Source organism: Melozone crissalis, unplaced genomic scaffold, assembly GCF_028551555.1.
Source record: "Melozone crissalis strain CALT ecotype California unplaced genomic scaffold, PUWL_Pcris_2 ptg000088l_1, whole genome shotgun sequence".
Taxonomy (NCBI): domain Eukaryota; kingdom Metazoa; phylum Chordata; class Aves; order Passeriformes; family Passerellidae; genus Melozone; species Melozone crissalis.
The window spans coordinates 4,158,912-4,175,222 of NW_026535865.1; the positions used below are offsets into that span (position 1 = coordinate 4,158,912).

Sequence of the window (16,311 nt, forward strand, 5' to 3'; positions counted from 1 at the left end):
AAAGGTCAGAAGTGCTGCCCCCAGCACTGGGGTGTCACCTGGAGCATCCCACTGAGGCTCTCACCTGGTAGCTGATGAGGAGTGGGGTGTTGGGGACAGCAGGAACGTGGTCACTGGAGCTGTTCAGGCCAGGGAATGGTGTGCTGGGTGGGAACAGCTGCAACACAGAGCGTGCAGGTGAGGGAGGGCAAACATGGACATGCACCAACAGAAATCCTTGGACCAAGTGATCCCTGGACCATGCAGCTTGTCAGGGGAGAGCTCCTGAGACACTCCACAAGGAGAGAGAGCTCCTGAGATATTCCAGGCTGAGGAGATCCTTTTCTGCTCCCACACAAAACAAATTCACCCTGGAATTTCCCGACAGAGAGCAAGGTCAGGCCAGCAGCTGGTGGCATCCAAAGCAATCAGCAACTCCAGGAGCAGCTCCACTCCAAGTTTACAGCCTGTGCAGGCTCAATGACAGACCCAGCAGCAGAGAAACATGGGAAGCTCTTAGGCATAAACACTCCTATTTTTAAATAAAATTTAAGAAAAATAAAAAGAAGAAGAAAAAGAAAAAAACCCACCCTCCATTCCTGGAAGTCTGAGTCAGAATTACCAGAAGGAAGCTGGACAGAACAAGTGTTTTCAGTGCCAGCAAATCTGGAGAGCAGGTGAAACATCCCCACCTACAAATCCAAGCTCAGTTTGGTCTCAGACAGGAGAATGGCCAGGAGCTGCTGGAAGGGCAGGATGTGTTCTCGAAGCTCCAGCAGCAGGAAGCAAATGCAAGGCTGAGTTTGCATCCCAAAAATCCCTGAAGTACAAACCTCTGCTATCCTGACCCAGCATTCCACCTCGGCAATTGCAGAGGAAGCAAAGGAACCTTGGCTGTTGGGGGCATTTGAAAACCACCCACAGAGGTGAGAATGTGCTGTGAGGGTCAAAGCAGGTGGGAGCAGGAGCTGCAGTGGGAGATGGATCACCCACATCACAATCCCTGCCTTTCCCTACCCTCCCTCACCTCCTGGTTTGATTTTCTCCTCCCTCTGTGCTAAGAAAAACACAGATCCATGAGAGCACAGGGCTGGAAGTAGCAGAGAGACCAATAATTGCACAGCCACAGCCTTGCTCTTACTCCACTTGTTTCTCCTCTGCTTTATTCTCCATTTTGTCCCACCTTGCAGTGATTTCCCTGGGCTGGAATCAGCCCCACGTGGCTGCCAAGCCAACCCCTCTCTGCGTAAATCCCTTCCCTGGGTTCTGAGCTGGGAGAAAGCCGCTCACATCTCGAACATAACTGTGAATGAGCAACCAAAAACTGCATCAGCAGCTCTCAAATTCCAGGCACAGCCTTCCAAGGCTGGGCTGTGCTTCCCAGCCTTAAAAACACTGGGAATGTGTGAGCTGGATGACAGAAAACACAATGTATGACAGGGACTATTTTTAAAAGGTTATTTCACAGCTCCATTACAATCAAAGCTGTTTTGTCTGCTGCTCCTGCAAATATTTCACAGGGTAGCAGCTCTTCCCTCTCTGCCCATTCCTGAGTGATAAACAGAGCCAACATTTTGGATGCAGCTCCTTTCCTTGGGATAACAGCTCTCCCCACTGGCACACAGAGGCACTTCTGTGTGCAGCCCTTTCCACTTTGATCCCAAACCACCTCAATCCAGGCATTCTCAGCGAGCTGGGAATGTTTATTTTTAAAGAGAACAAAGCACAAGGCTGTTCCTGTACCTCAGGATCCACAGATGGGTCTCCCCCAAGATGCATCCAGCTTGGCATGTCCCGTGCGTCAGAACTGTGAGAGATTGATGTTCCTGCTCTGTCTGGGTCTCTGAGACAAAAGTTCTACAAAAACTACACTCCTGACTACCCAGCAGTGGACTGTGGGTCAGATCTGGCTGCACAGCCACAGATGAGTGATGGATCACAGGAATAAGGGTTTAATGTGATGGATTTTCCATCACTGCAGCTTAGTGACTGCTCAAAAGCCAAAATTCCTGCAATTCCATGGTAAACTATGATAATGTGGTGATGTGGGGAGGGACAAGATTATCAAAGCTGCTGATATCCCACGCTAATATGCAGAAGCCAGTGGTGAATCAAAGTGGCAGCACTTTTACCCAGTACACTTCCACACAATAATGAAACCAAAATCTCCTGTCCATGAGGCACCTCACTGACACCACCTCAGGAAATGTTACTCAGTTGAAAAACAGCCCAAAAAAAAGCAGCAACCCTGCCCCAACTGCCTCAGCAAACACAGATAAGACAACATTCAGAATTAGCTGGAGATTCCTTCCCAAAGGAAGTCGTTTATAAATGGAATTCCAAGGAGTTAATTGGCCTTATCTGAGCCCAAGAGCTCAGCAGGACACAAGGGTAGAGGGCAGGGCACGAGGAACAGCATGGGACAGGGACAAGGAACAGCACAGGGACAAGGACTCTGCTGGAGATCCTGCTGTGGTCACACAAGTCATTCTCACACTTTTACACAACGTTTATTTCTCCCTTGTTTTCTTCACGCTGCATTTAGAACAGCATTTCCCAGTAAGTTTTTGTTGTCCATCCCACAGACACAGAACTCCAGGATTTTTTGGACATTCAATGTCTCAAGAAGAGTTCACATGATTGAAAAGAACCCACCACAGAACCATTTCTGGGTTTCACATAAAAATCCAACAATAATATGAGAACAGGGGCAATGTGGCACATGGCTCCTCTGTCCTGGGGGATGCATCTGCTCTCCAGCATTTTTAACCATCCAATTTGCAAGCCTGGGATGTCTGCAGCCACTTCTTGCATTCCAATAGCTCAGCTCTCTTCCTGCTGCCTCAAACTGCAAGTTCCAACTGGTCTGAGGCTTGCAGACAGCTCAGGGAAGCACAGCCAGAGAAACTGAGCACAGCAGAGCCTCAAAATGTAGCAGTGATTACCCCAGTTCCCTCCTGGGGCAGCACTTTGGGTGTTTTTCCCCTCATTCTTCCTAAGAGAGTGGAAATGTGAGGCACAGATGGATAGGAACTGCAAGAGCTGAGACCCAGATCCAGTGGATGTGGATGATGTGGCTCCAACAACCACTCTGTGCAGAGCAGAGAGCAGAAGGCTGGTGAAGATACCCAAAAAGTGCCCACAATCAGGTGATGCTGGAGGACTGCAAGGAGCTCCTGCACCCCAGAAAACTCTGGGATGTAAAATCCTGCAGGGACTTGCACTCACAGAGTAAACACAAATGGTGAGTCTCAAGTTGAGACAGTTATTCAGTCATTGTTGCTGAATTGTTTGCCCTGGTGAACAAACAAAAGGTGCTGCTGTGAGGGGAAGTTAATGATCCATGTCAGGGTGGTTTTTCTGCAGTCCATCCCTTCAGCAATCCTGAGCACCCTGGACCTTCTGGACTTAACCCCACTTCACCCCTTCTCTCCACCAGTGAAATAACATCACCACTCCTCAAACTTCACCCAAAAGAACTGGGTTGGTTTCTTAATTCCTTGGTAAAACCCCCATGGAATGAAGGCTGAGGTACCTCCTGTCTGTTGGGAGGATGGGAAAGGAGCAGCCCTGTCCTGGATTGCCGAGCAAATTGTATTCTATTTGCCATCTCTATGACAGTTTCTTCTGTTCAGTGGGCATTTCCCTTATCTCTTCCACAACAGGAGAGACATCTGCTGATAAGAGGCTGTTGAATGTCACTGCATGGCTGATAAGAGCTACAGCATCCCTTTGGGAGATGTGAGCCCAGAGGGAGGAGCCAAGCATTCCTGCCTGGATATAATCTGGGGATTCTGGAACACCAGCACGGCTTCTCCACTGGATTCCCCAGAGGAACAGCAGCTGCCTCTCCTTCCACTGCATCTTCAGAGGAAGAATACATCCTTCTCTACAGGATCCCTGCTCCAACAACCCCTACCTCAATCTGGTTCTGCTGAGGTGTGCTCACACCCCACAGTGCTGGTGTTTTTTATCAAACTAAGACAAGTCCCTACCTCGATCTGGTTCTGCTGAGGCGTGTTCATACCCCAACATGTTGGTGTTTTTCACCAAACCACACAAGCCCCTACCTCAATCTGGTTCTGCTGAGGTGTGTTCATACCCCACAGTGTTGGTGTTTTTCACCAAACCAAACCAAGACAAGCCCCTACCTCGATCTTGTTCTGCTGAGATGTGCTCACATCACACAGTGTTGGTGTTTTTTACCAAACCACACACAAGCCCCTACCTCAATCTGGTTCTGCTGAGATGTGCTCACATCACACAGTGTTGGTGTTTTTTATCAAACTAAGACAAGCCCCTACCTCAATCTGGTTCTGCTGAGGTGTGCTCACATCCCACAGGGTTGGCACGTGGCTCAGGCTGTCGGCGGGCAGGAAGTCCTTGGCATCCACGATGTCCGAGAGGGAATCCGCGGGGGACGAGAACAGGGAGTTGTTGTTGGAGAGCTCATCGAGGTATGAAGAATCCTGGAACACAAAGCATGGCCATGGTTGGAGGAGGAAGGATGAGACCAAATATCCTTCCTCACTCAGCCAGCAAGTTGTAATTTCTTTCTGCTCAACGAGTGCCCCCATTGCTTTGCGCTCCACAGATCCCAGAAATTAACCTGGAACTGACGACGTGCTCTGTGGTGCTGTGTGAAAATCTATTTCTTCAAAAAGCAGGAAAAGCCCTGGCCAGGAGTGTGGGTAACATGGTCATGGCTGACCTGGGTTGTGCACATCCCTGTACCATGGGCTGGGAGAGAGAGGAGCATCCAAGGAGGCATCGCTCAACTCCACTTTGTGCTTGATTAAAAAAGGCTGCTGAGGGCTGCAAAGGCTTCCCCTCGACCCCAAAGGACTCAAGGATTTCATTCATGTGCAGGGGCCCCCCAGAGACCCAGATACACTCAGTCATAGTGTGGCTGTTTCACAGCAATTTCCCATGCAGCACTACCTGTAGGAAACATCCCTCTCCTCCAGGCAGGTTCTACACACACGAGGCTGCCAGGAAGGAGTGCTGGTGTCACCTGGATTTGAATTTAGGTAAATCCAGGCAGATCCACCAATCCTCTTCCCAAGGGCCAGCCCCAGCCTGGACAAGGAACATGCTCCAGCAACAGGGACCAAGCTCTGCCCTTGCTCTTTTTCTGGTGACTGGGTTGGATGGTTTGCAACTGTTTTATTTGGTGCCAGCCCAGTGATGCTGTTGGTTGGAGTCACACAGACTTTGGCTCAGAAAGAGCCATCAATCCCCTCCCTAACATCAAGCCCATGTCTGGTTTCTCTATTTTAGGTGGCAAGAACCAAGAGCCAATATGCACTTCTTGCTCTGCAGAAAGAGCCATCAATCCCCTCCCTAACATCAAGCTCACATTTGGTTTCCCTATTTCAGGTGGCAAGAGCCAATAAGCACTCCTTGCTCTGCATTCTTCACTGTGGCACAGACCCTTCCCCAGCTCCATCCCATCACCTCAGCCCTCCTCCCACACCAAACAGCACCTTCAAATTGTGTCAAAGCAGAAAAACTTTGCTGTTAATTAAGAGCAATGTACTTCCAGCACTCAGGTCTGGCAGGAGATGAGTCTCTGCCCATGAGGGAAGGGCAAAAGGACCAACAGGTCTGTCTTGGTGGCCCTAGAGATGCTGCACAGCCCAGCCAGAGCACCAGGGTAACCCAACAGGCTGCTGCCAGCAGAGCCAGGGGCTGCTACAGGAGGAATCACTGCTCACTTCCAGTAAAGGCCAATTTCCCACTACAGGCAGAAAGGCAGCCAAAGACTCTTTAAAAGTCACTTAGCCCTGCCTGACATAAACCCACGAGCAGCTGAGCCTGGCTGTGCTGCTCCCAAGGGCTTCAGGCCAAGAGCTGGGTCAGAATCCCCTTGATTGCTATCAAAAGTTATGGGCTTGTAGGGTTTAAAGCACTGGGACATGTTCCTTTCCCCTTCTGGCCAGGGATGTGCCCTGAAGCCATCAGTGCAGGTGCTGGAAGCACTCCAGCAAGGGCAGGTGTGATGTGGGGAGTCTGGATTCCTCAGTCACCAACTGCTGGACCCAAAGACTCAGCGAGTGAGGGCAGCAGCTCCTGCTCCTGATATTCCTGTGGCTATTTTAGGATTGCCCAGAAATCAAGGCATGAACAGGCACCCAGATTTATCACCTTGGAATTAAGGGAGCCCTGGACTCCCTTTCACACTGCAGAAAGCAGGAGAACACTTGGGTGGGTCTGGCCATGGCCAGAGTGAGATGCTGTGCAGGATCCAGATGGTCCCACTGGATCATCTGGACAACTTCCAAGCAGGGTTTGTTCACCTGCAAAGGGCACTGGCAGAGGCTGGGCAAGGAGGAAACATCTGCACACCCATGTCAGGGCAGGGGAGGCTGTGGGGCAGCACAGAGTGACCACGAGGCTCCCAACAATAGGGAAGGGATGGGCTGGAACAGCAACAGGATATGGGAAAACCTCATGACCCAACCCACGACATTGCAGCAAACGTCACCCAGACCCTGCCAGCCCCACGACTGGGCTGAAGTGGGGAGAGGAAAGCAGCCCCCAAGGCAGAGGGAGGACAATGCTCCTCCTGGAAGTGATGCAGAGATCCCATCCCCTGCCAGCATTACCAGGCATTAGTCACAAACTTCCAGAATCTCTCATTTGTCTTAACTAATTGCGTTATCTAAAGAGCACTAAAATTAATCACCTGCCAGCTTCCCCACCCCAAGAACTTCCACCACCCTCTGTAAATCTACCAAACCCAGGGTAATTGTTCAACACGAGGCCATGGATATCCACAACCAGTGCAAACCATGCCTGGTTTATCTGCTGCAAATGGAAGCAGCTGCCTTGGTGACCTCAGGGAAAAGGAAAGATCATCACCTCAACCAAAAGGCCATGGTCAGGGCTAGTTCAGGCACTGAAACATGTAATTTTGTCCCTGTTTCAGATGGATTAATCAGAATTTTAAGTTTTCCTCATGAGGTTCTACAGTAATAGCAGTTCTGTTTCAGTGGAAGTCAAATTTTTGCACCACATGGAAGCTGTTCTGACAGGCAGGATCTTTATTTCAGATACTTTTCTGCAACTGTTTTTTTACATAAATCTTATTCCTGGAATTCAGCATCTCTGTGGCATCCTCTGGACTGTCCAGGCCTCTCCTGGGCCAAAGACCCAGAGCTGCAGGTGAGTCTCAGAGCAGAGGACAACCTGATGCTACTGTGGCACACGGTACTCCTGTCACTATCCCAAAACTGAGATTATGACACATTATCTCCCTAAAAAAGATCAGGAAAAAATCAAGGTACCCCATCCCAGACATTTGATCTTTCTCCAAGCCCCTGGGAACAGCTCAGCTCCCTCAGTCAAAACAAAGTGTTAAAAATAATGAAAGAACAGGTGAAGTCTAAATACAGACAGAACAAGCATCCTAAAAATATTTTTTTTTCCATCAAGCCATCAATAGAAATGGTTTATTTTCTCACAATCCAGACACTGAGGAAACAGTGTCTGCAGAGCAGCTCTGGATGACTGCACTGCACAGCACACAAGTGAAGAGGGGGTTTTATTAAAAACCCAAAAAACCTATCTATACACCCAAATACACACCCACAATTACAGCCACACTGTCACCCAAGAGACATTTGGCACCTCAAAAGTCACAGATTAAGCAAATTACTATTTAGGAGTAACCAAATCAGAGCTGCAGATGATCACTATAAAATCTTTCAGCTGCCAAACCCCAAAGTCTGTCTAAATTTGGGACAATAAACTAACAGTGTGGAGGGTTTAGCTCCCCTTGCTTCCTGCACCCCACATTAATTAACTTTGGAAATAAAAGCCCTCAAAGCCATCACACGGATCAATCCTCAGAGAGCTCCTTCCCTCCAAATTCTACACTCAACAGCACCCAGCAATGCAAGTTCCAGCAAAACAGAAATCACATCTTTGGGACAAAAAAAAAAAAAAAAAAAAAAAAAAAAAAATTAAAAAAATCTATTCCCAGTACCAAACATGGAGTGGTGTCACCCCCAAAACTCTGCAGCCACTGCAAAACTGCCCTGATGACCAAACACACGAGGAATTCCACTGAGGAGGAGGAAAAACCCAGGAAAAAATGAGGTTTTACCTTGTAGAGAGATGGGAACTTCAGCCAGAACTGCATTTGGGACATTTTAGAGCAGCATTCGTGGGGCTGTCGGTGCAGGAGGCAGCAGCAGGGGGAGGGTGCTCAGAGGAAAGTGCAGAAAGGTCCATTCACAGCCAGCGCTCATCAGGGGGCTTTAAAAGCCAACATGAAGCAGCCAGAGCGGGGGAAACGGAGAAAAATGGAGAAAAATGGAGACTCGGGGCCCGGCAGAGCCGTCCTGAGCCCAGAGATTTGCATAGACTGTTTAGTCACGACGACGAGAGGGCTCTTACTTCCTCTAAGTCCAGGGCTGACTTTCAGGAAATGATGCCTGCTTGGTAAGTCAGTGAAATTACTGGCAGTGCGAGGAGAATTACTGTACGTGGTGTAATCCAACCACAGAGCACAGTAAACAGCTCTGCAGAGCCAGAGCCTTCCAGGCTCCCTCTGCTCCCCTCCACGGCCACCCAAAGGCGGATTTTGTCCCCCTGGCAGCCCCTGCGCTGGGATGGGGGTCCTGCTTTCCTGCCCCTAACCCTTCATCCCCAATTTTAGGGCTCAGGTGCAGTGACAAAGCTCATAAGGAGTATTCACACATTGCTGTCCCCCCCAAGAGCCACGTGCTCTCTTTGTGCCAGATTTTGTCCCCCTGGCTCTGGGCTGGGGGTCCTGCCCTCCTACCCCGATTTCAGGGCTCAGATGAATGGTTGGAGCGACAAAGCACATGAGGAGTATTCCCACATTGGTGTCCTCCCCAGAGCCATGTGCTCTCTTTGTGCCAGATTTTGTCCCCCTGGCAGCCCCTCCTATGGGTTGGGGTGGGGATCCTGCCCACCCCCCAGTTTTAGGGCTCAAGTGAATGGTTGTGAAGTGACAAATCTCATGAGGAGCATTCCCATGTTGATGTCCCCCCTCAGAGCCACGTGCTCTCTTTGTGCCAGATTTTGTACCCCTGGAAGCCCCTGCTCTGGGCTGGGGGTCCTGCCCTCCTGTCCCTACCCCTTCACTCCCAATTTCAGGGCTCAGGTGAAGTGACAAAGCTCATGAGGAGCATTCCCACATTGATGTCCCCTCAGAGCCATGTGCTCTCTTTGTCCCACATTTTATCCCCCTGGCTCTGAGCTGGGGGTCCTGCCCTCCTGCCCCTAACCCCAATTTCAGTGCTCATGTGAAGTGGTTGAAGTGACAAAGCTCATAAGGACTATCCCCACGTTGCTGTCCCCCCCAGAGCCATGTGCTGCTCTCTTTGTCTTTGGTGTCTGCCCCACCCCAAGCGGTGCCTTTAGGAATCCAGAGGAGTGGCCCATTCTCTTCCCTTTCCTCCCTGGGTCACTGTTATTTCCCAGAGGCCGTTGCCTCCTCTTTCCAAAGCTGTCCCTTTTAACTTTTAACAGTTTTGGTAACAGAAATAAATTTCTGGTGGGGAAGAGAAAAAGGCACAAAAAGGGGGATGTAAACTTAATGAAGGTCTCCTCCAACACTGGAGATTAAAGGAATTATCCAATTAATAACCCTCTGGAAAATCCCTGGGAACTGTCGTGTTTGCTTTGGGTGCAAGAGGCTCCTGTTTGCTCTTCCCTGGCAGGGCTGGTGGCTCTGCCCGTGGGGTCAATCCCAGTTTGCCCAGCAAACCCAGCAGTGCACGTGCTGGGAATGGGGAGGGAGAGGAGCCCTGACTGCTCTGAGTCTCCCCATCCCTGCTCCCAGAACTTCCAGGCACCCACAGAGTTTCAAGGGAGCACAGCTCATCTCTGTTCTGTGTTTGAGGCAGAATTCAGTGCCTGCTGCTGTGGCTGTCACTGCTGAGACAGCTCCTCTCAGTTGTCCTGGGAACAGCTGGAAAATCCCATTTCATCAGGCACTTCTCAAAAACCAGAGCTTTGGAGTGAAAGAAGGCACAAAGTCCCAGCAGGCTATCGAGAGAGGTGAGCAAACAAAGCTCTCCAGGAGAGAGCTGAGCGAGAGAATTCTGCTTTATGCCATCAGATGAGGAAGGAGGATGGGCCCCTCCAAGGAAAACTCACAGGTACTGAGGCTGGAAAACCACCCAGAGGGCAAAAATCTGCAGCAGGACTCGTTCCCAAGGGCAGAACCCTCTGCAGCACCGTGGCTCCAGAGGGACTGAGGCATCAGCAGTGAGGATCCACATTCCGCACCCAGTCCAGGAGGTTTGTTCAATAAGCAGATTGAAAGAAAAGCACCTTTTCCTTGGCACAATGCAGCTCTGGCAGGGTCTGCAGTGAGGGATGGGGCTCCCAGGAGGAGCAGGAGCCTGGGCTGGGCTCCCCCTGTTCCCAGGACCCACCTCAGGCTGCGAGCAGCACTTCCCTGAGAGCCAGAACGTCCTGCAGGGACTACAGTGACAGCAGAATTTGGTTTCTGTGGGCAGCACAAAGGCTGGGGGTTCTCAAGGCTGCTGCTCTCTGAATTTGCTGTATTTAAGGGCAGGCTCTGCTGGGGCAGGTGCTTTAATGACGTGTGTGGAGTGAAGAGGCCAAATTAATTTCTGTAATGCCTTAATTAGCAGCTTGCTGCGTGACCTTGACTGAACCACTGTGTCCTGGCTGAGTCAATCGAGGGCTGGCAATCTGCGCAACCTTTGGAAGAGCAGGTGGATTATTTCCTCTTCCTTTTCTGTCAGAGGGGCAAAATGCAGCCATGAGAGAACCTGGGCTGCTGGAGGAAGTGGGAACACAGCTCAGACACCCAGGGCTGCTGCATTGATTTTGCAAGACCACAGCAGTTTAATCACCAAGGGGAAGACAAACCACTGTGGAACCACCACCTGGAATGTTCCCAACCTGCCTCCCCACAGCTCACCCAAGAACACGTGTGCTGACAGACAGGGACAAGGAAAGCAGGATTATTCCAGCTCTCACATCTGATTTATCCCCTTCCAGCCAAGCCCAGGGAGTTGCTGTGCTGGGGAACTTTCTGCACCCCCTGACTCAGACCAGCTCTGCTTTGAATTAAACATCTATTTTCAACCACGTCCCCGTGGTGTGCTACTGGATCCTATTAGCAGCACTTTTAAGAGCTCTGAGCGTTTCAGACTGGCTTTTCCCACTTTTGTTGGCTTTGGCACGGGAGGAGGCAGGGAATTGTGCCTGCCAAGACCCTCAGAAGGCAGATCCCCATCCCTCCTGCCAGGAGTGGGCATTGCTGCTTGGAGGCAGCAACACAGATGAAAATTATCAAGAGTAAAATGTGGGGGGGGATATCTGAGCCCTCCAGGCTCTTTTACCCCTTTCCCCAGGGCTCTTTTTCCCCTTTCCCCAGGGCCACAGGCACCTGAGGGGGCTCCTGCGATCCACTGACAACAAAAAATACCTCAAAAACCAAATTACACCTCCTTTCCTCCAAGGGTGCCTCAGTTGGAGCACCCCAAGCCTCTGGTCAGTGCACAGTAAATTATAACCACAGCCTTTTCATTTTCCTTACCCCAGGGCTGCAGGATGTGTCAGGTACCTCAGGCAGAGGGGCTATAAAGTGTTATTGCATCAGCCCAAACCCCAAAGCTGCAGTGCAGAAACAAAGACATGAGCATGCAAAGCCACTTGTTCTTCCCAAGGCCAAGAGCCAGGTAACTGCCTGCAAATGGATTTTAATGTCTGTGCTCCCTGTAGACATAACTCCAGGACAGCAACCGAAGTTCCAGGATGTTTCTTATTCCAGGAAACTCTTTGTTTCAGCCACAACCAAGCGTTCCATATAATTTAATAACTGTTGCATTGATTTCTCCTAAATCACCACAGCTCTGTGCTCTCTGCAGCACTTCTAAAAATTAATACTTTTTTTAAGAGCAGGTTAATTTTCTCCTCCTGCTTTAACAAGGAAGATTAAGAGGAGATTGCAAGGGGCTCTGGTGGTGGTGAGGAGAGGGCTGGTTTATGATTAACACACGTGCTCAGGAGCCCCCATCCAGCACAGCAGATCAAACAAGGCTGTGACTGCATCTTTACAGAATTACTGAAGGTGACTCTGCCTGGGAGCAGGCAATTCCTCCAGGATAAATCCGTCTGGACTGAGCTCCTCCCTCCAAGCCACGTTTTAAGAAAAGGACCAGAGCTGCTCCCAAAGCACCCAGAGCTGCTTCACTGAGGGGAGAAGGAGGATCTGCACACCCAGCATGTCCCCAGCTCCCAAGAGCTGCTCCCCTTCCCAGGTTTATTTCTCTCAAGTCAGCACAGGAGGTTTCTGTGTGTTCAGCAAAGTTCTCTTCTAGAGCCACAGGTAGCACAAAATTAGGCAAAGGGAACACAGACTGCCAGCAAAGGCCATAACAAAAAGCTCAGAGGAATTAGGCAAAATTTGTGTTTCAAATAATTCTAAACTGACCAGGGCAGTGAAGTAAGGAAAAATCTGTGGTGGCCAAGAGCAGCAGGGATGCTCTCCTAGAGCAGGATGCTTTGACTCTGAAGGGTCTGGGGACAGACACAGCTCACAGGGACAGCACAGGCCAGAGGATAAGTTAAACCTTCCTAATTCAGTGTTTCATTATGGCAATTAACAGCTCCCACCATCAGTGTCACAAGACAGCCACGGTGCCTTTGCAGAACTGCTGCCCACGAGTGCAGACCCCAGCTCAGCAGCACCTGGGACTGCAGGAACGACCAGCAGGAAGGGAGGGAAGCAACAGAAACCAAGCCCTGCTTCTCCCAGGACTGTGATTTGTAAGGACACGTGGGCAGTCCGCAGACTTTTCCATAAGGAGATGGCACCGTGTGGTCGGGATGAGACTTTGCCTGCACACAGCAGTTCCCGAGACCAGAAATGCTGTCAGAGCCAACGTGGCCTCCCAGAACCATTTTCTGAACCTCCACTCAAGCCACTTGTTTACATAAAAAATGCCAACAGATCAGCAAGGATGAATCACCCCAGGAGCAAGCCAGAACCCTATTGTGCAGGAAACAAATTCAAGTTCACATCAGGCTGTTCTGGCCATGCAGTGAGCACCTTCCCTGCTCAGCAAGGTGAATGGTTCAACCACAGAGAAAATCCCAGAGCATTTAAAAAATGTGGCAATTCCCACTCTCAGTATCCCCAAAGTCAGCAAAGCCTTTGCACACTGCAGGACCCCCAAAACAAGGAAGGATGATGAGAGGAAATGCCAATGCCAGAGGAAAAAGCACCAGAACTCCCACTCTGAACTCTACAGCACATGGACAATCACTGCCACCTGTAGCCATATTTTATGAAAAATCTTTTCCTTAGGATTTTTCCTCCTGAGTAGCTGGGAGGCCTCAGGAACAAAATGTAAACATTGATTATCTGCTGCTGTAGAATGCAACAGGTGCATCTGTGATTGGTCTTATGGTTGTTTCTAATAATGGCCAATCACAGTCAGCTTGCTCAGACTCTCTGTCCAAGCCACAAGCCTTTGCTATCATTCTTCTTCTATTCTTAGCCAGCCTTCTGATGAAACCTTTTCTTCTATTCTTTTAGTATAGTTTTAATATAATAAATACCATAAAATAATAAATCAGCCTTCTGAAACATAGAGTCAGATCCTCATCTCTTCCCTCATCCTCAGACCTCTGTGAACACCACCACAGCCACCAACAGAAAGGGTTTGCCACACAAATGCCTCAATCATCTGCTCTTTAGACCTTTCAAATCCTTCTTCATTATTCCTCAAAATTCTGGATTCTGCTACGGGAGCAAAGCCAAGACAGCAGCCTGTATCCACGTGTGGAGGCAGCACAAGCCCTCCTCACACAAGCACCTGATCCATTTTGCCTGCCCAAGAACCACAGATTGGATCAGGAATCTCTTACCAGCACCTGCAGCAGGCTCCTCATGCTGCCCCTTGGGCTCCACTGCTCTGTCTGGCAGGGTTGGACCAGCCCTTGCCACTCCTACCATGGCAGCAGGGAAGTTTGGAGGAGACAGGGGCTTTCCTGTACAGCCCCCTGGAAATATGGAACCACCCAGCTGCTCCCACCCCTCCTGGGTGGAATGGTTCAGCTTCCGTGGCCAAATGTTAATATTTAACAATTTGGTGTCTGGGACAATGAGAAAGCACTCAAGTGGGAAACATTGCTGAAGAAAGGGCTGGAAAAGCTTCAGGAGACTCCAAGGTGGCTCCAGACTGATGCCACTGTCTCCAGTTTGAGACCTGGTGCTCCACCAGAGCCAGGCTCCACCTCTGGCTCCTGTGGGCAGATCTGCAGCTTTTCTCTGCATGGGCAATGCCTGATGGCTCAGAGACCCCTGGGGTTTGTCCATGGCTTCCATGTCAGTGTTTAGTGCATCCTGCCCCCAGCGAGCACAGGAGAGACCGTGTTTATGCGAAATACCCCTTTAAAAGACAGAAGCTGTTTTATCACAGAGAAGCTCCTACCAAACCATGGACACCTTTCAAATTCCTGGTGTCAGAGGACTGATCCCAACTCAGAAATCCAAAGCTGAGTGTTCAAGAAGGCTGACCTGGCTCCACACTGCAGAATGAGCTGTTAGAGGATGACTGGAGCCTGAAATTTCTCTTCCAGAGACAGCCCCAGAGGTGAAATAAAACTGAGAATTGTCCCTTGGCTCCAGGGAGCTTCAGCTTGGAAAACAGAGCTCCAACAAAGCCTGACCCACTGTTCCTCAGTGTCAGGGTGACACGTCACTACCCTGTTACCTGTGAAATCCCCAGGGGGGCTCACAAAGGATGGAGCAGGACAGGAGAGCACCATGAAGCTGCTCTGCTCCTCCTGGGAGCACATGGTGGTACAATAGCCCAGTGAAGGAACTGGTTTGGCTCTGTTAGGTTCACAGGACACTTTGCTGTGTCCATACTGGGGGCAGAACACCTGCAGGCACACTGCATAAGGTGCAGTCTCACTACAGAAAGAAAGAGTTCAAACAAAAGCCCATTTGCCTAAAATCAACTCACTCCCATCCATGGCTCCCTCTCCCAAAGGATAAGAGCAGCACAAGAATTATTTCTTGCTCTGGGAATCATTTGAGGTTTGCTTTGTCTCAGAGCTCCCTGCTCTTTTCTCACCCAGCCAACACAAAGCATCTCCTTCCACAGAGAACCTCCAAAAATCTGCTCCTCCACGTTGGCTGAGATCAATTTCTGTGATGCAGCAGGGAAGGAAGCTGACTGACCACCGAGATACTACAAAATACATAAGTTAAAGAAATAATTAAGCTCTTTTCCCGTTGAACCCATCAGCCAAACCCCACCAGACCTGGAGGTGAGACCTGTGGCAGGGACCCCTCTCCCCTTCCCATCACAGCCCCATAAATGGTCTCACAAGTTGATGAGATCACCTTTCTGCCTTGTTCCTCCCACAATTAATTCTGCAGGAGGCAGAGATCAATGCTCCTGTGATTTAATTATTTATCTGCTTTAATCCAGCCAGAAAACTTTGCCCAGCAGCTGCCCAGTGGGTCGCTGATGTGAAGCCCAGGGAGCTGGATGGGGGGACCACACCAGTGCCACCCCAAAAAGCACAAATCTCCATCCAAACCTGCAGAAATCAGAGCCCCAAGGAGGGGCAAAACCACTCTTTAGCCATAGCAAGAAACCAAAAACACAACAAGGGGGGAATTAACACATGAAAGGATATAGCCTATCCTTTCTTTATTCCAAAGTCAGCTCTGTCATATCAACTACTTGCAGTTTACTGACTAACCTTACCATAAGATGTTGCCAAAAGTAGTGAAATGTTCCAAAACCTCCATGGAAAAGGCTCCTTTCCCACCCAGAGAGATGCCCAAGGTGAGGGAGGTTTGGGTCCCCAGAGATGCTGAGTGATTTGGGGTCACTGCTCATTCCTCCCACACTTCAGCTCTGCAAAATCTGACCTGGCTCCACTCTTGGAATGCTAGGCACTGAGTTGATGTAATCCCTAAATATTCACTGTTCAGGAATCCACCACTTGTAACCAGTGAGGAAGAACATGCAGCACAAGAGAATTTTGGGAGGGAAATAACCAAAGAGTCTGAAGCGTGTTCAGTTCACACTCTGGGACCCTCCTGCAGCCCCCAGCACCACCAGTGTTTATGCCAAATAATCCTTTAAAAAACAGAAGCCGTTTTACCACAGAGCAGCTCCTACCAAACCATGGACACCTTTTAAATTCCTGGTATCAGAGGACTGATCCAAATTGCACACAATTCCTCTCTGGGGCTGGACAAATTTATCACCCATCTCTTCATTTTCCCTAACACTGAAAAGCAATCCCCAGCACTGCAAAGCCTCATTTTTTTCCCCAAAGACATCAGGA

General features: G+C 49.8%; 1 protein-coding gene across 1 annotated transcript in view; it reads right to left on the reverse strand.

Moving 5' to 3' along the window:
- Nucleotides 1–16,311, reverse strand: part of SBNO2 (strawberry notch homolog 2) — a 48,867-nt gene that overhangs the window by 19,555 nt on the left and 13,001 nt on the right. Inside the window, exons 5-6 of the mRNA XM_054291154.1 lie at nt 4,284–4,448; nt 65–157 (exon numbers count right to left, since the gene is read on the reverse strand). Of these exons, the coding sequence (XP_054147129.1) occupies nt 65–157; nt 4,284–4,448 (258 nt within the window). The remainder of the gene's footprint in view (nt 1–64; nt 158–4,283; nt 4,449–16,311) is intronic.